The sequence below is a fragment of the Odontesthes bonariensis genome, chromosome 5, assembly GCF_027942865.1.
Source record: "Odontesthes bonariensis isolate fOdoBon6 chromosome 5, fOdoBon6.hap1, whole genome shotgun sequence".
Classification (NCBI taxonomy): domain Eukaryota; kingdom Metazoa; phylum Chordata; class Actinopteri; order Atheriniformes; family Atherinopsidae; genus Odontesthes; species Odontesthes bonariensis.
The window spans coordinates 11,348,384-11,371,516 of NC_134510.1; the positions used below are offsets into that span (position 1 = coordinate 11,348,384).

Consider the following 23,133-nt stretch of genomic DNA (forward strand, 5'->3'; position numbering starts at 1 on the left):
CCCAGAAATCTCCCTTTGGGCAGCATGAGTGAGTTAAACGGGTTTCAGGCAGCCATGGATCAATGAGGGACACACCTGATCTTTTTTGGTTTCTGGAACATCCAATGTGTCACGACATCACAACATTATGGAGCATCTGTAGGGGCTTGAAGATGGTTGATGTAGTTGAGGTGAGAGGCCATGGTCTGTCCCAGGGTTAGGGACAAGTTTTCAGCTCACCAATAGATGAGTCTCTGAGAGGTTTGGTGGAAGGTGGCGCCCATTCACCCATGTGGACATCTTTGAGAGGCGGGCTGAAACCATGTGGTCATCTGGAGAGAATGAAAGCTGCAGTTGGTTATGATGTGCATCTGATTGGAGAAGCCCTGTGAGTGGATAACCAGACCAAAGGAGGTGATGTGCACAGCAAAGAGAAGGGTCCCAGTGCTGGGAACCCAGGAGAGAGGCCACGGCATCCGTTGAGTTTGCCATCAAACTGTCATCTTGTAACAGCCGGATGGTCAGTGCCTTTCGGTGTGTTTGGATTTGGTTCCTTGGTTTCTTGAATTTTGGCGTCCTGTATTGTGGGTCTCTGTTGGCTTTACCCATACCTGGTCTTCACCTGTCCGCTGTCACTCACCTGCATCCATTCTTCTCATCAGCTCTCCCTCTTCAGAAAGTCCTCGGTTTCTTTGTCCATTCCCAGTTCCTGACCCGCCTTCCGCTGCCATCCTTCCTTCATCCTTTTCATGCTCTTGGTTTCTGTGCAGAATTATTCTCAGATTAAATCAGGATATATTCAGTTTTAGGACATCTGATCCATATTGTGTTTGGATGCTACAGAGCAGTCTGGTATGCCGTTACATCCCCGAAGCAACTGTAATGTTTTCACTCATTTAAAGTCTTGACTGCATCCTGATCCCTTCAAACAGGAAGCATTATAAACTGCGTTCTCCTTTGCCCTAAAGTGTGTCTTCTGGCCTCTGCTGGAGCTGGTATTTCCAGGTCTGGAGACAGAAACAGGCCCAAAACAAACAACCCGAACCCTAAAGAAAGACCTGGAATGTGGAGACTAATCATTTATTGTGAAGCAGTCGGTGCGTGTCACACGAGTCCATGAGAGCTCCGGTAGGAAGGAGTGGGATGATGTTCATGAGATCAGCTTTATTTGGTTATGGCTGACTGTAATGATGATCTTCTGCTGGTTTTATTCAGGGTCCGTTCTGAGTCAACCCAATGCTCCACAGAGGACGGGTCTGCTCACCACAAGCATTTCTTGCTTCTTTAAGAAGGCCATCTCTTGCTTCCAGCTTGTTTTACAGATCAGGGTTTTGTTGGTTTGGAACGGTTTGGCCTGAGGATGCTAATGCTGGGAGTGAGTCACTGAAGGGACTATGCTTTGGAACAGGGAATATGAGTACAGGACGCATCTCATTTACAATAAGGTTCAAATATTGCCGTACGCGCCGTGCACACATAGAGACTGATGTGGAACAGACAATCTGAGCCAATCAGAGGAGCAGCTGATCTTTTTACATCAACGATGGAGAGGAGGATGTGAGTTGATGTGCAGATGAATGATCTGTGTTTCCTCTGCAGAAGAAGGTAGAAAGTGTGTGTGAGCTGATGAGAGTTCAGCAGCATGGATCAGAGTGAGGACACTGAAACCTCTCTGTGTGAGGAACATGAGAGCCAGAGCAAAGCTCAGAGGTGAGGTGACCATCTCTAACTGTCCATGACTCTTCTCCATGTCCCAGCTCAGCGCTCACATCACCAAACCACCTTTATTCACAGGAAGGGACATAGACCTGGATCCAGGAGTGGGTCCTCACAGAGCCACTTGCAGAAGGATCACCCACTTTTCAAATTACAGGCCTCGAAAGCAGAGTAAGTTAATATCAGGTCACTGATTTAGAGATTATTAAGTATATCATGCATGCTGGCTGAAAAGCATTTTTTTACCATCAGGATCCACCAGAGACCTGAACCTGAACCTGAACCTGAACCTGAACCTGAACCTGAACCTGAATCTGAACCTGAACCTGAACCTGAATCTGAACCTGAACCCAGCTGTGTGTCCTTAAAGAGCGACTGGTCGATGGGTCGTTATGATGACTTCAAATCAGCCCAACATCCATCCCCTCAGAGGTGAGCTGAGTGTAAATGCTGTAACAGAGTAAAATGCAGCAGATTCAGTTTGAACAGTTTTTACTCCAACATGTGTTTAATGTGAGCTCAGCTCTGCTTCACATCCATTTCTATGTTCATATGTGAAGCGGTGTGTGTTGGATGTTTTCCAACAACACAGCAGTCAGAGAGGAAAGAATGATGTTGGAGGAGGTGTTTCTGAGTGTCTGTAGGACAGCAGCTGGTCCAGCAGGGGGCGCCTTTGAGCTTTGGCTCTAACACAGTGGAGGCAACAAAAAAACAGACGGGGGAAAAGTTTGGGAGGCTCGCCTCCTTCAGCCATCAAACAGCCCGTAGAGCTGCCCGTAGAGCTGCCCGTGGAGCTGCCCGCGGAGCTGCCCGCGGAGCTGCCTGCTGTCACTCACAGCAAGCGGCGTTGCGCGGCGTGAGCATCACATTCTCTCTGACGAGACACCACATAACAAAAATAATAATAATTAAAAAAATACCGCAAGGAAGGTATGACAGAAGATTTTAGTGGTTTTGAAACCTTGACTTTTTCATACCGTGGTATACCTGTCATACTCTGAAACCGGTAACCGGCCCTGCCTAGTCTGGTCTCGACTTGGAGACAAAATATGGTTTTGAATAATTATATATTGGCTATCTTCTGCTTTGGGATGGCACGAGCCACTACAACCCTGAACGCGTAATATGGGCTTCCCCTGTTTTAAAAGTCAGCAGCCGCCACTGGTACATAGAGAGAGTTCGGCCAACTCGAATCATGGGCGCCATGTTCGCTACCAACGGCGAAGATTCCACAGCGTAAGCCTATGGGCCGCATATGTCAGAATCGCTGAATTTAAAATACAAATAAGGCTCGATATATCATCAAACTTCGCTTGTAGTATTATCAAGATCCCTACATATGAACTCAAACATTAAGAACATCGTTCGTATACAAGGAGTTTGCTTAAAAGAGGTTCTTGTTAACACAGGACCTAACTCATCAACTCGCGTTCTTAACCAGACATCTCTTATTTCACAAACACATGCATGAATAAAACTCTCATTTCTAAATTGGCCAAATACACACAAGTTCAATACATCCAAAATGTTCATGACTAACTACTGAATTCTTCACAAAGTTACAGTTTTTTTGCGAAATACATTAGAAAATGATAACGCGACTGACAGTATAGGATGAGGCTATGGACGTGAGTTTCAGTAAGATGTAAATCGCAGGGGAAAAGGACCATAACATTAGCCCGATAGCAATAATAACTTGGTAGTACCTGAGGCAAAGTTACGTGTTTTCACAAGCATAGGATGAGGTTTTAGTCAGATGTCAATCGCGGGAAGAAAGGACCATAATATTAGCGCGATAGCAGTAATAACTTAGTAACTGAGGCAAAGTTATGTGTTACCGAAATGTGGCTGTCTACATCGACATAAATTAAATGCACACGTCGTTTTCACAGTAGGTGTTATATTGCATCCGAGTTACTGATGTTATAACAGTAGCTGCTAATTTTCTAACTAGCATAAGGTTAGCATAAGGCTTGACTAACTTCAAACTTAATTAATTTCTTAAGCGGTATCAGGAGTTTTTGAGAGCATGGTATATATTAATGCTATTATGACTTTATTTTTTCAAGTAATTGTTAACAAAAGTCAGAGAAAAAAAATGACATTTACCTCACACAACACGGAGAAATCTGTTGCTTTCCAGTTCTTCCTTCTGACCTTAATCTCCCATAATTTCCTCTGTTTTTTGTCACGGGGGAAACGGTGTAGTTGTTTCCTCTGACCCAGTCTTACACTACAGCCATATGCACTGCAGCTTGGCATTATATTGGCATAACAACTAATAATAATTTAATAATGTATTTGAAGTGTTCCGATATAGCTCACTGTGGGGATCGCTGTATGAAATATGAATATTGGTAGCAAGCATGGCGTCCATGAAACACGTGACCAGCCCAGAACCAATCAGCATAGCGGGATAGCTCAAACGTTCGAACCCATAGTTGGCCAAACTCTCTCTATGTACGGCTCTGGTTCCAAAGCAGCCACACTGACTCCTGACTTCTGACAGGCCGTCTCACTGCAGACTCAAACACTATCACTGATACTTTAGTTTGAAGAAAACAAGTGTTTTTCTGTCAGGATCCATCAGAGACTCGGACCTGGACCTGGACCTAGCTGTGTGTCCTTTAAGAGCGACTGGTCGATGGGTCGTTATGATGACTTCAAATCAGCCCAACATCCATCCCCTCAGAGGTGAGCTGAGTGTAAATGCTGTAACAGAGTAAAATGCAGCAGAGTCAGATTGAACAGTTTTTACTCCAACATGTGTTTAATGTGAGCTCAGCTCTGCTTCACATCCATTTCTATGTTCATATGTGAAGCGGTGTGTGTTGGATGTTTTCCACCAACACAGCAGTCAGAGAGGAAAGAATGATGTTGGAGGAGGTGTTTCTGAGTGTCTGTAGGACAGCAGCTGGTCCAGCAGGGGGCGCCTTTGTGCTTTGGCTCTAACACAGTGGAGGCAACAAAAAAACAGACGAGGGAAAAGTTTGGGAGGCTCGCCTCCTTCAGCCATCAAACAGCCCGTAGAGCTGCCCGCTGAGCTGCCCGCTGAGCTGCCTGCTGTCACTCACAGCAAGCGGCGTTGCGCGGCGTGAGCATCACATTCTCTCTGACGAGACACCACATAACAAAAATAATAATAATTAAAAAAATACCGCAAGGACGGTATGACAGAAGATTTTAGTGGTTTTGAAACCTTGAAAGCTCTGAGTCCCAGAAGACTGAGCGGTCTATGAAACATTCTCCAAGGAAAAGGCACCACCCCGATGTTCAGAGGTACAACTTTACTGACACAGATAAAGTTCTCTCACTGTTGACTCTGTTTTAATCATCTATCTGTCCAACACTGGGAACATACCAGTACAACCAGTCTGATCCAAGCACGCACTGGCTCTGGCTGCCTTGCTCCAGGGCACTTCAGCAGGGAGGGAAAGCTTTCTGAAGGGGTTGGTGAGAGCTGCTTGGACCCAACCAAAGTGAGCTGAAAGCTCCAAGCAGCTGCAGACTGAGCTGTTGGTGCTCAGTGGGATCAGCCGGACCAGTAAAGCTTTCCCACTACAGGGAGTCCTCTGATCCACTGCTCACATCCACACATCCCTTCATGGACCTTCACCTTGTGTTGGTCTCTGTGTGGACAGACACAATGTGAGCTCATTCTTCATGATTCCTCCACAGAGTGGACCAGCAGAGCTCAGAGGGTCCCAGTGGTCCATCTGCCCAGCAGCATCAAACACAGCTGGACTCCATATTTATGGTCTGTACATGTACAACAACTACTTTTCCGTCTGTTCTGTTCACAGCCATCTCCATGCTGCACTTTGTAGACCAGTGGATAGTCAGTGTGTCCAACATGGATCTGATGTTTGGCTCATTGATTGGCTCATTCATATAGTTTTCTGTTCCAGCTGCTGGAGGACAACATGCTCACTTTTGTGAAGGAGGAGCTGAAGAAGATGCAGAAGGCTCTGAGTCCAGATTACCCAGAATGCTTAGAGACTCAGAGGGAGGGTAAGGATGAAGAGCAGAGGAGCAGCAGAGAGGCATTAGTGAAGATCACAGCTCACTTCCTGAGGAGAATGAAGCAGGAGGAGCTGGCTGACCGTCTGCAGAGCAGTAAGAGGATTCCTCTAAAGATTTAACCTGCTGGATAAAGGACACATTTACTGATGTCTCAGCACACAGAAAAGCAGATGTTCAGATACTCATTCTTTACAGGGTTGAAATGTCTGTTTACTGATGTCATTTCTTGTCTTCATTCAGAACTTTTTGCTACAGCGTGTCAACGTAAAGTTAAATCTGCTCTGAAGAAGAAGTTCCAGTGTGTGTTTGAGGGGATTCCTAAAGCAGGAAAGCCAACCCTTCTGAATCAGATCTACACAGAGCTCTACATCACAGAGGGAGGGACCGGAGAGGTCAATGATGAACATGAGATCAGACAGATTGAAGCAGCATCCAGGAAAGCAGGCAGAGCTGAAACATCCATCAGACAAGAAGACATCTTTAAAGTCCCACCTGGAAGAGATGAACCAATCAGAACAGTGATGACAAAGGGAGTGGCTGGCATTGGGAAAACAGTCTTAACACAGAAGTTCACTCTGGACTGGGCTGAAGGCAAAGCCAACCAGGACATCCAGTTCATGTTTCCATTCACTTTCAGAGAGCTGAATGTGCTGAAAGAGAGAAAGTTCAGCTTGGTGGAACTTGTTCATCACTTCTTTACTGAGACCAGAGAAGCAGGAATCTGCAGCTTTGAACAGTTCCAGGTTGTGTTCATCTTTGACGGTCTGGATGAGTGTCGACTTCCTCTGGACTTCCACAGCAAGGAGCCCCTGACTGATGCTACAGAGCCCACCTCAGTGGATGTGCTGCTGACAAGCCTCATCAGGGGGAAGCTGCTTCCCTCTGCTCGCCTCTGGATAACCACACGACCTGCAGCAGCCAATCAGATCCCTCCTGACTGTGTCGGCATGGTGACAGAGGTCAGAGGGTTCACTGGCCCACAGAAGGAGGAGTACTTCAGGAAGAGATTCAGAGATGAGGAGCAGGCCAGCAGGATCATCTCCCACATCCAGACATCCCGAAGCCTCCACATCATGTGCCACATCCCAGTCTTCTGCTGGATCACTGCTACAGTTCTGGAGGATGTGTTGGAAACCAGAGAGGGAGCAGAGCTGCCCAGCACCCTGACTGAGATGTACATCCACCTCCTGGTGGTTCAGGCCAAAGTGAAGAAGCTCAAGTATGATGGAGGAGCTGAGACAGATCCACCCTGGAGTCCAGAGAGCAGGAAGATGATTGAGTCTCTGGGAAAACTGGCTTTTGAGCAGCTGCAGAAAGGAAACCTGATCTTCTATGAATCAGACCTGACAGAGTGTGGCATCGATATCTCAGCAGCCTCAGTGTACTCAGGAGTGTTCACACAGATCTTTATAGAGGAGAGAGGGCTGCACCAGGAGAAGGTGTTCTGCTTCATCCATCTGAGTGTTCAGGAGTTTCTGGCTGCTGTTCATGTCCATCTGACCTTCATCAGCTCTGGACTCAACCTGATGGAGGAACAACCAAAGTCTCAGGAGTCTGAAACACTGAGAGAGACTCTCTTCTACCAGAGTGCTGTGGACAGGGCCTTAGAGAGTCCAAATGGACACCTGGACCTGTTCCTTCGCTTCCTCCTGGGTCTTTCCCTGCAGACCAATCAGAGGCTCCTACGAGGCCTGCTGACACAGACAGGAAGTAGCTCACAGACCAATCAGGAAACAGTCGAGTACATCAAGAAGAAGATCAGTGAGAATCTGTCTGCAGAGAGAAGCATCAATCTGTTCCACTGTCTGAATGAACTGAATGATCGTTCTCTGGTGGAGGAGATCCAACAGGCCCTGAGTTCAGGAAGTCTCTCCACAGATAAACTGTCTCCTGCTCAGTGGTCGGCTCTGGTCTTCATCTTACTGTCATCAGGAAAACATCTGGATGTGTTTGACCTGAAGAAATACTCTGCTTCAGAGCAGGCTCTTCTGAGGCTGCTGCCAGTGGTCAAAGCCTCCAACAAAGCTCTGTGAGGACAGATATAGAGGGATGTGTATGGATATACTGCTGTTGTTTCTATAGGAGAGAAAGTCACAGATTCCTACTGCTCTCATTATTTCCTCCTCAGGCTGAGCAGCTGTAACCTCTCAGATGAAGGATGTGCAGTTCTGTCCTCAGCTCTCAGCTCCCAGTCCTCCAGCCTTACACAACTGGACCTGGGTAACAACAACCTGCAGGATTCAGGGGTGAAGCAGGTGTCTGATGGACTGAAGAGTCCAAACTGCAGACTGGAAACTCTCAGGTAACAGAACACCTGTGGATGCTCTTTGTATGATTGTTCCAGCAGCTTTAGGCCTCTGACACCACAGGAACTCACCTGAACCTGGAACCTGAACCTGGAACAACCTGGAAAGTCTTTTTTGGGTCATTTGGTCAGTTTCCTTTTGTGCTGCATTCTCCTCCAATAAATAATGTAGAGTGAAGATTCCACAAAGTTCTATATTAAGTTCTATGATTAAGAGGGCCCCAGAGAGGCCCCACTAAAATTATAACACTGAAAAAAAATAATGTGACACTAAGTTATTAACTAACTTATGATCACAAATATATTTTATTTACAATGTTCCGGTAACAATAACTTTATTTGTTTTGGAAACATTAAGCCCCCCCTCTCTATTTATGTGAAATGGTTCAGTCTGACTGGATCAGCTGCAGCGCCGCAGCGGGTAAGAAGACGGAGAAGGCAATATGCCTCAAAGTCAAGTTGCCAAAAATGAAAAGAAAGGAAAGAAAGAGAAGGAACACATTTTTGAAAAACAAAAAACGGACTGAAAATGCCATCAAAAATACCATCAAAATGCATAGTTTTATGTAAAATAGTATCATAAATTCATCATAAAGCCTCCTGACCGGCTGTTTGGGGCCCATGAAAATAATTCTTAAATCCCTAGCGGCGCCCCTGCTGACAAGCGTCTCAGTTTCACATCAGTGAAATCAGCTTCTTCTTTACTGCTGCTGTCACTGTGGTGCAGACCATATTTTTATCTGAACAGGACTCAGTAGGGAGTGTCTGCATGTGTTCGGGGCTAAAATGGGAGCAGAAATCAGGTCGATCCCTAGTGTGTAGTTTGATTCTGACTCAGATTTCTGAAGACACAGAGTCAGTATTGTGAGACAGTTGCAGACATTCAGCTTCAGCTTCAGCTTCAGAGCAGTTCTCTCAGAGTTTCTGTTGTTCTGTGTGTCTGCAGCCTGTCAGGCTGTCTGATCACAGAGGAAGGCTGTGCTTCTCTGGCTGAAGCTGTGACCTCCAACCCCTCCCATCTGAGAGAGCTGGACCTGAGCTACAACCATCCAGGAGCCTCAGGAGAGAAGCTGCTGAGGGCTGCACTGAAGGATCCACACAAACTCAGGTATGGACAGGCCTGCTGCAGCCTCACAATGTCTGATAGAGGAGGAAGAGCTGGGAACATGTTCTCTGTCCTGCACTCAGCCCTGTGCTTCTGCTTCCTGCTGAGTGTTACATGAACAATCACACATGTAGGAGCCTGTTTCCTTTGCTCACAGCAAAAACGCTGGTTGGACATGAACAGCAGATATTTGTTGAGGAGGTCTCCATGGAGAACATCTGCAGGAACAACAGCGAGAAGTGTCTGTTGGTCCTCTGATCCTGGATCAGACGCAGAGATGGGTCCAGGACATGTTAGCCTAGCTTAGCACAAAGATTTCTAGAACCATGTTCAGCGTACATCTGGAAATGCGTACATGTGGGTTAGACCTGCGTCCTGAGAGAGGATCTGGATGTTTGGCTGCCCTGAAACATTCTGAGAGGAGGAGTCAGCAGAAACAATGTGACCATCAGGAGAGACCATGATGTCAGAGACTGAAGAGATTTCAGCAGAGTGTTTAAAGCTCATATTTGGCTTCAGAAATGAGTGAAAAATCAAAGTGAAAATTCTTCCAAAGTTGAAGAGTTGAATTCAGAGACAGAAACGTCATCATCTCCATCATCTGACTGCAGAAAACATTTAGTTTGAACTTGTTTTTTATTGGGTTTTCAGCGCCGACGTTCAGTTTCTACACTTTTCTCTATCCATCATTACACACATTATATCCAAATTAAGATCAAAAGCAAACAAGAGACGAACAGAACAAATATTCACTCCCAATTAAATACATGAAACATCCATCCATCCACCTTCTCCACCCGCTGAATCCGTCGGTTGGGTCGCGGGGCCAGAGGCGGGGTTCACCCTGGACAGGTCGCCACCCATCACAGGGCCACATTAAATATGTTAAATCAAATATACACATTCAGACATTCATATGTACAAGCCCACACAGAAATAAGTGATGAGGAAACCAGCAGGACTCCCACTGAAACATTGTGAGGCTCTGTGTGGATGATGGGAAAGAGGTGGCAGAGAAGGAAGGCTAACCAGTCTCATTGTGTTCATAAAGAGCCGACAGGGCTCCACCGGTTAGTAAAGATGGACTTTAGGAGCCTTCATAGATATGTAATGTGCTCCATCTGATGGAGGTCCCAAACCTTCTGGATCCAGATGTTATATGAAGGGGGGGGTTCAACTATCTAATAGTTCTGCAGCTCAGTGCTGCTGTGAGTAATATATTTAAAGATGTTTCTCTGACCTCCCATTCAGCCCTTTGGGCATCACTCCTAATAGAGCCACAGTAGGATCCCAAGGTATAGAGCATCAGATACCTCTCCCCAGTGTCTTTAGTTTGGGACAGAACCAGAATATATGGGTATGATTGGCAGCATGTGCTCCACCATTCCTCCAGCATCAGATGGAATGGGACCGGCTCATTCTAGATACTATTTCTGGAGTCCTGAAAAATGTGACAATTATTTTCCTCCTTTCAGGGTGGAGCCTGCTGGAGAACGATGGCTGACACCAGGGCTGAGGAAGTGTGAGTGTGTTCTGCATCTGATTCATGACATCCAGCCATCGTCACACTGTCACATCACTCATTGATCAAAGTGAACAGATGATAGATCAATAACTGCAGCTGCATTGTGTTTGTTCTCTCCATCAGATTCCTGTCAACTCACAGTCGACACAAACACAGTGAGCAGGAAACTGAAACTGTCTGACAACAACAGGAAGGTGACCATGGTGGAGGAGGATCAGAAGTATCCTGATCATCCAGACAGGTTTGACTTCTGGCCTGAGCTGCTGTGCAGCAATGGTCTGACTGACCGCTGTTACTGGGAGGTCGAGTGGAGCGGGAAGGTAGAGATATCAGTGAGTTACAGAGGAATCAGGAAAAAAGGAAACAGCAATGACTGCGAGTTTGGCTTTAATGATCAGTCCTGGAGTCTGAGCTGCTCTGATGAAGGTCGGTACTCCGTCTGCCACAACAACAGAAGGGACTTCATCTCCTCCTTCTCCTCCTCCTCTGCTGCCTCTAACAGAGCAGCAGTGTATGTGGACCATCCTGCCGGCACTCTGTCCTTCTACAGATTCTCCTCTGACACACTGATCCACCTCCACACCTTAAAGACCACATTCACCGAAGCTCTTCATCCTGGATTTGGCTTCTGGCCTGGCTCCTCCGTGTCTCTGTGTTCTGTTGAGAAGAAATAGTCTTTTCCACTTAGAGAAGCACTTCTTGCGATTGCAGTACATTTAACTACAAATGGAAAGATTCTATTAGTATATATACATGTTTATCTATTCTGTATTCAGTATATAAATGGTATTAACCGATACTGTTTTATCTTATTTTTGACTTTTCGTTGTGATAAACTGGGGGTGAAAGTGCAGGATGGAGATAAGTGTCAAATTTAGAAAAGCAGCTATTTTGTTAACCTCTGACACAGCTAAATCCCTCAAACTATAACAAGTGTGACAGCATTTTGTTGCTTTACTCTTAACGGTCTAAAAACATTTCTGTTCGTCCTTGTTTGCAACGGGCAGATTATTCCTTGTTGATTTTTAGCTGAAAATACATTTCATGTGAGAAAACAGCTGTTAGTCATTTAGTTAGGTGTCATTTCACTCCACAGCAGTCGTGGGTATTCCAGCTCGATCTGGACTTGATCAGCAGGAAACCCGACTGCCCACCAGGCTGTTTTCAGTTGGAAACGTCTCCAGGGTCCTTCCTGGGAGCATCATTAGGAATGTATGTAATCTGTGGTGAAACAAACGCATTGTTTCAGCAAGAGTTCCACAATGTAGAGTTTTACTCTGAGCTCCTGTTTGAGTGACACATTTTTACCCACTTTGATCTGAATAAAACCACACATTCATCAGTTGCTGTCCTGTGTTTTCTGTGTTGTTTCTGGCAGCACTCACTGCTGCACAGGTTGAATAAATAAAACGGATCAGTGAAACTAAAAGCACGTCTCAGAAGTACAAAAGTCTGGATGAACAAGAAGTTTCTGCCATTAATTTCAAACAAATCTCAAGTCACCGTTTCTGTCTGCGAACGCACCGCCTCACCATCCAGCGAATTTGAACGGCAGAACTTTGGCTTCCAAAACTCCTGTGAAGAACTTTGGACCAGGACGTGTCCTTTCACTTAAACCCGTCTGTAGGAGCAGCTTCTGTCTCTGATGTCATTTTTCCAAAGTTAAGCACATCCTTGGTGTCTAATGGGAATCATAATTCCCCCTAAATACAAAGCCCTTAGTGACCAAGCTCCAGTGAAACTTAAAATGCTCAAAGAACCATATTAACCCAACAAAGCGTTCCCCTTTCAGACAGCAGGCTTACCTTTGTATCCTGGAGGCAGAATGGGAGGCTGAGCCCTCAGCTGATTTGAACCACCAACCTTCTTGCAGTGAAGTGGCAGTACAAACCTTCAGCATCATGCAGCCAGCATAAAAGGATCCCTGAAGTAGAGCCTGGCTCGGGCCGGATTTTTCTGTCCGAGCCCGGCCCTCAACCGACAGAAAAGTTCTCCAATCCGACCCGAGCCCGAGATTAATTAAAATATTTGTGTCCAAGCCCGCCGGAAGCCCGAGACCAGTGACCAACGCAAAACGGCGCACCCTAATCAGTAAATACACATTGGTGACAGCGCACCATTATCCACCATAATCCATTATAGCTTAAAGCGTTTCCACACAGTTCTCCAGAAGCTATTTTTCTTTTAATGTCCTCCATAGCACTTCCAGCCAACTAGGCTCGGCTGCACTGATCGCACGTGTTTAATGTAAAGTTGTTCGAATGTGCGATATGCGTGCGTGCGCACCGAGCATGCACAGACCACAGATGCACACAGATGCATGCTGCACGGCATGAGGCACGAATAGCCTACCAACATTTTCATTTATGCATATTCAATTATTTATGTTTATCACAAAAACTGACGTTTGCAATGAACTGAAACCTGTCCTCTGGCTGTTTATAATTTTCACGATGTCTGCTTGCTTTCGAGCCCGACCCGAGTCCGACAAGACATTCTAATTTTTTGTCCGAGTCCGGCCCGGCCCGTCGGGTTCCGACCGGGCCCGTCGGGCTTCGGTCGGGTTGCCATACTCTACCCTGAAGCTGTTAAATCTAGCAAGAAATGATATGAAAATTCACTGGGAGGAATAAAAAAAATACAAACTTTAGATTTGTTGACTGAAACAAAAATGTTCTATCCAAATTTTGATAGCCAGTTCCTTTTAAGAAGTTAAATGTCCCCACACAACTCCATTCTAGAGGTTCCAGAATGCCGCTGCCTTAGAGGCAGGCAGCCTGATGCAGTAGTTCTGGACATACTGTCTTGGGATTTTCTACTGAGCTTTTTTTTTTTTGGAGCAGCTTACTGAGTTTTCCAATGATACCTGTCTCTTTACCCCAGATGTTAAACTTTTGGCTGTGAGTTCCTGTCCATGTGGTCAACTGAGAGAGTTCACCAGTGTCACCTTCCAATGTGCTGCATGTGCACTCATCAGCTTCAAAAACAACAGCCCATCCCACTGATGGCCATCTCTGAAGATATCTACCATTCCTTCCTCCCTCCTACACTTCCATTTTTAACATGTTTGCCATGTTTAATGCTGTTATTGATTTTTATATAGCATCTCTTTAAGTGTAATTAATTCATACTGCAGCAATATCATTTCCCTTTGGGGATTAACAAATTATCATTGAATTGAACTGAATTCTCCAGAGCACTTTTGTGTAGAAACTTGTTTCCATAGCAACTCTTTGGAGGAGGGGCTTAGGCACCTTGATGTACTATGACATCATAGTACATCAAAGTGCTTATGACATCATCAAGATGACATCATCTTGACTTCCCCACAAGTATACTACCATAAGAATTAAGTTAATTTCCAGTATAATTATTATCATTATTGTGGTTATCATTATCAATATAATTATTTTCTTCTGTACAGTGTCTTTGTTTCTCACCACGATGGCTTTTAGACAGAGAGTGGATCAGCTGGTGGCAGAAAGGCAAAACCTTCTCAAGTCGAGAAAGTGTGAGACCAAGAATACCTCTATTGAGAGTGAGACGTCCGCTCAGCAAGAGGAAAGAAAAGCAGTAAAGAGCGCTTTCAAGGAGGCCAAGGAAAAATTTGAAGAGTCCGTTAAAAAAGAAAACGAGGAGAGGAATAAAACAGAGGAGGCGATTGCAAAACTGGACAAGGAAAAGGAAGAACTGGCAAAAAAAAACAAGATGGAAGAGGAAACAAAAGCAGTAAAGAGAGCTTTCCAGGAGGCCAAGGAAAAATTTGAAGAGTCCGTTAAAAAAGAAAACGAGGACAATAGGAAACTGCAGATGGAGGAAAAAAAGCTAAAAGATCAAATGGAAGCAAAAAACAAAAAACTGCAGCAAAAGAAAATGGAAGCCGAGCAGACGGAACAACTTGAAAGAGCAAAGATAAATTTGCTCTTTAAAAAACAGCCGGAAGAGGAGGAAAAATCATGTGAGGAGAGGAATAAAACAGAGGAGGCGATTGCAAAACTGAACAAGGAAAAGGAGGAACTGGCAAAATATGTCGAGGAAGAAAAAAAACAGATTGAACTGGCAAAAAAAATCATAAACAACGAGATGGAAGAGTCTAAAAAAATACTGGACAATGAGAGGGAACAATTAGAAAGTGAAAAGACGCAATTACATAAAGAGAACACACATTTGAAGGTACTGTTGGAGAACAACATAAAGCAAATTAAAGATATCAACATAAATCTCAAAGAAGAAATTAAAAGGACGCAGATAGAAAAAAAAGAACTGCAGGAGGAGAGGAGAGCCTTGGCTCAAATACAGAAACGAGAAGAACAACAGAAAGACCTCAATGAGGAAATGAAACTCCTGCGGACAGCCCAAAGCCATCAAGAGGACGAAGCTAAACAATTAAAAGATGCATTCTTAAAACTGGAAGCAGAAAAGAAAGAGTTGGAGGTGCAGAAGAAAGAACTCCAAGAGGAGAGGACAGAATTAGGCCAAAAAAATACAAATCTACAAGAACAACAGAAAGATCTAGATGAGAGAAGCAAATGCCTGCAGGCAGTTCAAAATGATTTGGAGAAGGAAAAGAAAGAAATTCAGGAGGAAAAGATGAAAATTGCTGAAGAGACAAAACAACTGCAGCAGGACAAAGAAAAGAACACGCCACCTCAGGATAATCAACGACTGGAGGCGGAAAAGCAAAGAGTGTCGGACAAGAGTGAGTTGAAAAACAAGGAGAGACGCTGGTGGACGTTGCACAGAAAGAAGAGTAAAAAACAAAAGACAGATGCAGGGGAAGAGCAGCAAGACAATGAAGTTAAGACAGCGAAAGGAAAGAAGAAGAGAAGGTGGGGATTCTTGAGCTGGCTCTGCACAAAGGATCACAAAGAAGCTGCTTCTTGACCAGCTACAACCATAATAGTGACACATTTAAATTAAAGATATCAACATAAATCTCAAAGCAGAAATTAAAAGGACGCAGATAGAAAAAAAAGAACTGCAGGAGGAGAGGAGAGCCTTGGCTCAAATACAGAAACAACGAGAAGAACAACAGAAAGACCTCAATGAGGAAATGAAACTCCTGCGGACAGCCCAAAGCCATCAAGAGGACGAAGCTAAACAATTAAAAGATGCATTCTTAAAACTGGAAGCAGAAAAGAAAGAGTTGGAGGTGCAGAAGAAAGAACTCCAAGAGGAGAGGACAGAATTAGGCCAAAAAATACAAATCTACAAGAACAACAGAAAGATCTAGATGAGAGAAGCAAATGCCTGCAGGCAGTTCAAAATGATTTGGAGAAGGAAAAGAAAGAAATTCAGGAGGAAAAGACAAAATATGCGGAGGAACAGAAAAAACAGATGCTTCTATCTGACCTGGCCTCCATCTATCTTGATCCTCACCTCTCCCATCTTACCTGCTGAGTCACACACCTACATCACATTCTCTCCACTCCTCCTCTACTTGTCATCGACCTACCTCACCCATTCCACCATCTCCGCATTCCTGTCTTCCCCTCTCTTCCTTTCCTCCTTCTCTTCAACCCCCTCTATCTCTCTTCCTTTCCTCCATCTTTCCATCCCACTCCTCTTCCTGTCCTCCATCACCCTAATTCACTATCTTTCCACTTCAACAATGATCACTTCAACGATCGGCAAATAATAAAAAAAAACAAAAAACAAAAAAAAACAATTTCTTTAGTTATCATAATTTAACAGGAAGAACCTTGTGCACCAAAGGTTGCTGTTAATGCATACATTGTAAACATTTCATGTTCACACAGCATTGCTGTGACAGAAGTTGGAAATAAAAAATAAAAAATCTGATTATCCCTTTACTGGTTCTTGCTTAATTTTACTGTCACTGTTAAGGAAAAAAAGAAAATGGTATCTTCAGGATGATAACAATCAGATCTCATCTGATTCCTCAGACTGTTTAAGGATAACTGGTCAAAACATAGCTCAGTTAACACTTACCCAGGAAGCAGCTCGGATGAAATTCAATGTGTGATGTGCTTGTTTCTCATTTTAAGGTTTTCAGGCGTTTATCTGAAGATGTGACAGACGAGCATTGCACAGGTTACTTTCAGAAATGGGTTTTTATTTACCTGAAAATAATTGATAAAGAATTTAAAACAATCAAGAGCATGTGACAATGAACCCTTATATATGTCTCCACTTATATATATATATACATACACATATCTTTGTATGGTCTCTTTTGTCTTTTATGACTTTATAATTACTCATTTGTTTTATTGGTGGCGTTTTCTTATAATTGTTTTTATGTATTTGATTGTAAAGCACTTTGTGATCTTTATCTGTGAAAGGTGCTATATAAAATAAAGTTTACTTACTTACTTAAAGGAGAACAAAGTGAAAAAATAAACTCTACTAATAATAACTTGTAACAACATAACACGCTCACTCAACCAACTGACCTAATGCAAAGGGGAAAGTTTAATAGTAGTCAGGTTCACTGTGTACAAAAATGTACTTTTGTGGGAATTTTTTGGGGATTTGTTGATCGTTCCAACATTCCAGCAATCAGCCAGCTAATTTTGGCAGTTAGGCTACTAACTAGCAACTGTCTTAATAATCTGAATAAAATACTATAATTAAATCCACTATTGTATTTTATATCAAAATATCAAAAATAGCAAAAAATGGTTGACTTACAAGCGCGTGGTATTCTTGCATTCACCACAGGCAGAGGAATGGAAAGAGGTCCTCAGGGATATCACAGACCATGTTTTTTCCTGATTTTAATGGGATTCATGAACTGCTTGAATTTTGATATAAATTTCACTTTTCTATGTGGGACATGCTTTGTCCCAACTCTCAAGAATCAGGGATGTATGTTACTTGAGGGGGCAGTAAGAAGGGTAGCGATTTTCTTTCCCACCCCTTGGGGGCACCACAGCACGATTCTGAGCATAATTTTGAAGTCACCATTGGATTCCTTGACCAAGAAAACATAGGATTGGCATGTTAAATTAAGTTTTTAGGTTGTTTAGAGGCCAATGTAGCTGAAATTCTGTATTTTATGGCGCACATTTTGAAATTCCAAAATGGTCGCCATACAGATGTCTGTTCAAGTGGCAACATTGGTTTTTGGAATCCCCAAGGTCTGCAGATTCCAAAAATATATAGGTCAACAAATCCCCCAAAAATTCCCACAAAAGTACACAGTGAACCTGACTAAGGTAAGAGTAATCAAATGTACCTGGGAGCGTGAGAGGGGTCTATTTGTTTTTGCGGTAGGTGTGCCAGAAAGCAAGTCGAAGTACTTCCGCTCAGCTCCCGGGCCAGTCCAGCAAAGTTACATAGCGCAGTTTTTCCAACTCAGACCCCCGAAGGGCATAGGAGACAGGCCAATCGTAATATTAAAACTCATTCTAGCCCCACAATTTTTTTAAAGCTGTTATTTTAAGGTAGAAATGTTACATAGTATTGCTTTAAGTACAATTTTGAGGGATCTGTACTTTACTCGAGTATCATTTTTGGGGAGTACTCATGACTTTACTCAAGTACATTTGAGAGGCAAATATTGTACTCTTTACTACGCTACATTTCTATCCATAACCGTGAGTAAAATAAAAAATAAAATAAAAAACTCAATTTGTCGTTTCCCTCTCAAACGTGATTGGATTGTGCAGGAACCACTGATTGGGACAGCCTATCAGCAATCACCTTCAGCTTTTCCGCCAAAGTCAGATTAGATGAGAGAAACCATGGACGAAACAATGGAAGAAGACGCAGCAGGTCCATCCCGGGAATGTGCCAACCTGTGGCCCCACCTCGCCAGACTATTTCAATTTCCTGAACAAGTTAATGATAGTTTTCGCTTCAAGTGTTTGCTCTGTTTACCAAAAGAGAACTTCATCACCGCCTACAAAAATTCATCCTCCAACTTGCGGAAGCATGTCAAGGTACGTACATTGAAATAAACTTCCTTACATTTCTAAGCTAGATTCTAGCTACAGAAAAGTGCACTAAATGATTGGCTATCTACGATAATGCAGCTTTTTACATTCTAGGTTACGTTTGAGTAGTCGAAGCCACATGCACCCACCAATTTGCCACCTGCAATTCAGATGGCTAACTTTGGCCTGACAATAGTGAGCATAAGCCGAGACAAGCTAATCGTGTAACACCTGCTGCAAGACAGAAGCCCGTAACATCAGTTACGGTATTTTTTTTGTTCCACTGCACTTTAGAAGGCTGGAATTAAGTTACAGCGGAGTTACGGCCATGGTTACGGCACTCTGCCTTTGTTTTACCATGCACTGTTGTTAAGATAGGGTTCGAGTTCTGTTTACTGCGCTGGAGTTACGGTGTTATGGTGGCTAGCTGCCTGCCAATCTGAACTCATTGACAGAAAACAACGCAAGTGGGTTGGGGATGTCTCATAACTTTTCCCTGCCAAAAACATACCACGCACACAAACCAAACCAGCAGATATAACACGACACTGAAGTTGACATCCGATTCACGAAGTAAAGGGGTGGGCATAAAGGGCCATTTCACTGCATTTTTGGTATTCTGATCACCATAAACTGGGTCCTGTATGGAAACTACATTAGTTAGACTACTCAAATCTGGATAGAAATATTCTAAAGAGTCTATAGATTCATTAAAAAAACATTCGTTAATGCGCGATAAAATATTAATCGGCGTTAAATAATTAATGTGCTAGCGCAATAATAACGAGTTCACTTGCCCAGCCCTAATTTTCTTTAATCTTTAACTGACTGTCTTCTAGTTTTTGTTGTGAATTGTTTTCAGTTTCAGGAGGATCATCTTTGATAGTTTATTCATTTTACAGGACGTCCTGTTTGAAGACTTTACATTTAGCAAAGGAATATTTTTCTGTAACTCCAACAGAAAAGAAACAATCTAAAGGATCTGGATATGTTGATGTATAACAGGGTAAGATCTTTAGAAATACTGGATTTATGTTTTGGAATGAACACCAGTGAAATTATTTGCAGTTTAACTAGAAAAATGAAGATAAAACATGTTGAACTGAAGCAGAAATGTTTCATTCAAATGATGTGTTTAACAGTCGGTTGAACTTGCTGCAGTTTCTGGATGTTTTGCTATAAAATGCTGTTAATAAAATGTTAATACAAACATAACTGCCACTGGAATTCTTGAAAGTTACAGAAACCGACGGATGAACAGATTTTTGTCTCAGTTTTTGTCCGACTCAGATGATTTAGGGGGGAAATGATCAGACTGTGGTGCGGATGAAACTCCTTCCACAGGCCGTTCATTTATTTATCAGTCAGGGAAGATGTCAAATCTTTGGTAACAGAGACCGAGTCAAGTTAGAAGCCAGAACTGTCACAACGGGTGGGTTGGTAGGACACGGATGCGGACTCAGAGGTGTAAGGCAAAAAGACTGGGTTTTATTCACAAAAAACAAAGTTAAACAAAAGGCGCGGTTGAGCCGGATAACAAGACTAAACTGTGGAATAAATACATGAATATTATTGAGACAAAACAAAAGACTTGACATGAAAGACACTTAACTTTAAGGTCGTAGCTTGACGTGGCAAGGTAGTGGCGATATCGGGGAAAAGATATGGGGTAAGAAATCGGTCAAAAAGAAACGTGCATCCGTGCAAGTAATCCGCGCATATTTGGGAAATGTGTGCGTCTTTGGTTGTAGTTGAGCATAAAATAAATATGTGCAATCTCTAAAAATGAATCCATCTGTGTTTATAATGGGTTGTGTTTTTATATTTGTCAAAATACGAATTGAAAAGTTACGACATCAAAAAATACATTCGCGAAACGAAAAGTTACGAATTCAAAAGTTACGAATACGAATTTCTCAAGTGCAGGAAAGGGGACCAAAATACGTCATCGCTGACGTCATCACGTCACAGGCATCACCAGCAGAAGAAAATTCGATCACCCCATCAGCGCGGCCGGTGATACTAGAACATATTTTGACTTTGACCACAGTGCGGACTCTATATTACTCTATATTTACATGACACAACAAGGGGCTTCAGCAGCGGATGAACCTGTAAGTTAAAGATATTTTCCCATTATTTTTTGTGTATGAAATGCGCTGTGAATAAACTTAAAGCTGTACGTCGTCCTCCTGTCCAGCAATCGTAGTTTATTAGGATAGCCTATACATTTGATTTCACATGCACTTGTCAACTTAATCCTACCATTACTTGTCACAATTTCCCCTCTTATGTAGGATTTAAGTGGTTACCACCATGAACTACCTCACCTACCTAGATAAATGTGCCGAGTTTATTCACAAGCCAAGTTTATTCACAGCGCATTTCATACACAAAAAATAATGGGAAAATATCTTTAACTTAAAGGTTCATCCGCTGCTGAAGCCCCTTGTTGTGTCATGCTTTAAATCACAAACGCAATCCAGTAAATATTTACTCGTATAGTATAGTATAGTATAGTAAATATAGAGTAATATACAGACAGAGTAGTGTCTATAACAAACAGACACTACTACATGTACACGGTAAAGAAAAATAAACTCGCAGGCGAGAAGGTTCATCCCACTTCTGCCACCATGTAGAAGGTTTACTCTCTGTGTATGTGTCAAAGATCACACAACACAAGGTTTACCGTTACTGTAGTTTACTTCAACTGCCGAATATAACTGCCCGCGCCAGATACATAACAGACATAAGCCCTTTTCCATCAACGACATGATTCGCTTTAATTTGATGCACATCAAGAAGTTAGTGCGATACATGTGATGGAAAAACGGTTAAATCGCTAGAACGCCTGTTTTGTCGCATTAAATCAATTCGCTCGAAATAGGTGGTTCAGGGCTAAGTTGTATCGCTACAGAAGTGATGGAAAAGGTTAATGCGATTCAGACTAGCCACGCATGCACAGATGGTATTGGTAAAGCGCGAGGATTCGAAGGTTGTTGTTGAGCCGCTCAGCCGCCCCATTTCACCTATCCTGTCGGTATCAAAACAGCAGCAACAACTAGTAACAACAATGTCCGATGGTAAAAGAAACAACTGGTCGAGAGCAGAGACTCTGCTTTTTTTAAACACAATTCGGGAGGTCCTGAAGCAGCATAATTAATTCTCGCCTCGCTCTCATCCTCCTTCTTAAACTTCTGACGGCTATTATAAGCTGACATAGCAGCACTAGCAGCATGTTTAGTCCTATCCTACGGTCCATAACTCTAAATAAGTAACTAGCCTAATAAATAAAACGAAAGCCGGTGGTGAAAAGGTACGTAGCCTTGAAAGTTATAGCAACTGTTATAACAGGAGGCTGACAATAACAGCGCGAGCAATTAAATTCCCGCTACCGAGCATTCTAATTCGCTACAATTCGCCACTTTTGTAATGGAAAATCATCTGGTCGAGTCAGAATAATGCGCATCAGCACGTTCCGGTGATGTCATTTTATTTCGCTAGAATCGTCCTGTTTGATGGAAAACCAACCGAACGCATCTTATATCGCAACAAAGTAATGCGATATAACTTTTAATTCGCTACAGAATCTGATGGAAAAAGGGCTATAGAACTGGGGAGGTAAGCATTCCGATTGGCCCACGTCACACAAGTACGGTGGCCAGTGTTAAACAAACAATGCAAAGAATCATTTACGGAACACACAGAGTGTGTTGGAGGCTGTGAAGGAAAACTAGAACATTTCTAGAAGAAATTTTGATCGGTGCCAAGCTACTGCCCGCCCAGAGACAGAGGCTGTAGTTCAGTTAAAGTTCAGTGCTTCCTGTCACATATAAACTTTGAATGATGTCTCTGTGATGCTGTATGGCTGAGTTATGAGGCCTCCAAAATAGGCCAGTTTTTGGCATTTGGCGCAAAAGTGCCCTCTCTTTCTCTCCTTATGACCTTGAGTTTATTACTGATGCGTATGCCTGGAACAAACCCTTTAGTTCAGTTAAAGGTGAGAGTCTCCTGTCACATATAAACTTTGAATGATGTGTCTGTGATGCCGTATGGCTGGGTTATGAGGCCTCAAAATTAAGGCATTTTGGGCTTCTGCAAGTTCCAAAGTTTGGTCATTTTTATCAAGGTCCTGTTTGATGATGTCTCTGTGATGATGTTGTAGGAGCAATGTTTCATTTATGAACATTTTCACTTCCTAGCCACAAGGCGGCAGTTTCTCTTTGGTGCACTGACCTTTACCGGATGTTGGCGGGGGGTCAGGCAGGTTACATCAGCGTACTCAGTGTGGCACAGGTGATGCTGATGAGTGGGAAGCAAAAAGTTTTCAACTGTGCTTGAGCGATATCTGTCTATTGTGTATGGACAAATTATAAGTATTGTGGCTTCATAAAGAAATTAAAAGCAAATTATTATTTCAAGCCAAAAGGAAGGTTTCGTTGGATTATTGCCCGAAGTACACGTCAAAACTAAACAATCAGCATCCAGTAGCGACGGAGTAAAGGATTGGTCGCTACAGATGTAATAGGGCATTTTGGGGCTCGTTGAGCCTGAGACAGGTCTGCTGAAGACAGTT

The 23,133-nt window shown here is 43.2% G+C and overlaps 1 protein-coding gene across 1 annotated transcript; it reads left to right on the forward strand.

The window, feature by feature from the left end:
* Nucleotides 1-2,890: 2,890 nt before the first annotated feature.
* LOC142380554 (NLR family CARD domain-containing protein 3-like) lies at nt 2,891-11,850 on the forward strand. The gene is made up of 9 exons (XM_075466468.1): nt 2,891-2,931; nt 4,903-4,974; nt 5,374-5,452; nt 5,604-5,811; nt 5,959-7,747; nt 7,847-8,020; nt 8,970-9,131; nt 10,604-10,650; nt 10,777-11,850. Exons 1-9 carry the CDS (start codon nt 2,891-2,893, stop codon nt 11,325-11,327), a joined length of 3,123 nt encoding a protein of 1,040 aa, XP_075322583.1. The 3' UTR covers nt 11,328-11,850.
* Nucleotides 11,851-23,133: the final 11,283 nt, after the last annotated feature.

Excerpts from the sequence above, each read along its gene's own strand:
- LOC142380554 (XM_075466468.1), top strand. The coding sequence starts at position 2,891 with ATGGGCGCCATGTTCGCTACCAACGGCGAAGATTCCACAGC. Across the intron at positions 7,748-7,846 it reads AAAGCCTCCAACAAAGCTCT|GCTGAGCAGCTGTAACCTCT; the intron begins GTGAGGACAGAT and ends TTTCCTCCTCAG. Across the intron at positions 8,021-8,969 it reads TGCAGACTGGAAACTCTCAG|CCTGTCAGGCTGTCTGATCA; the intron begins GTAACAGAACAC and ends GTGTGTCTGCAG.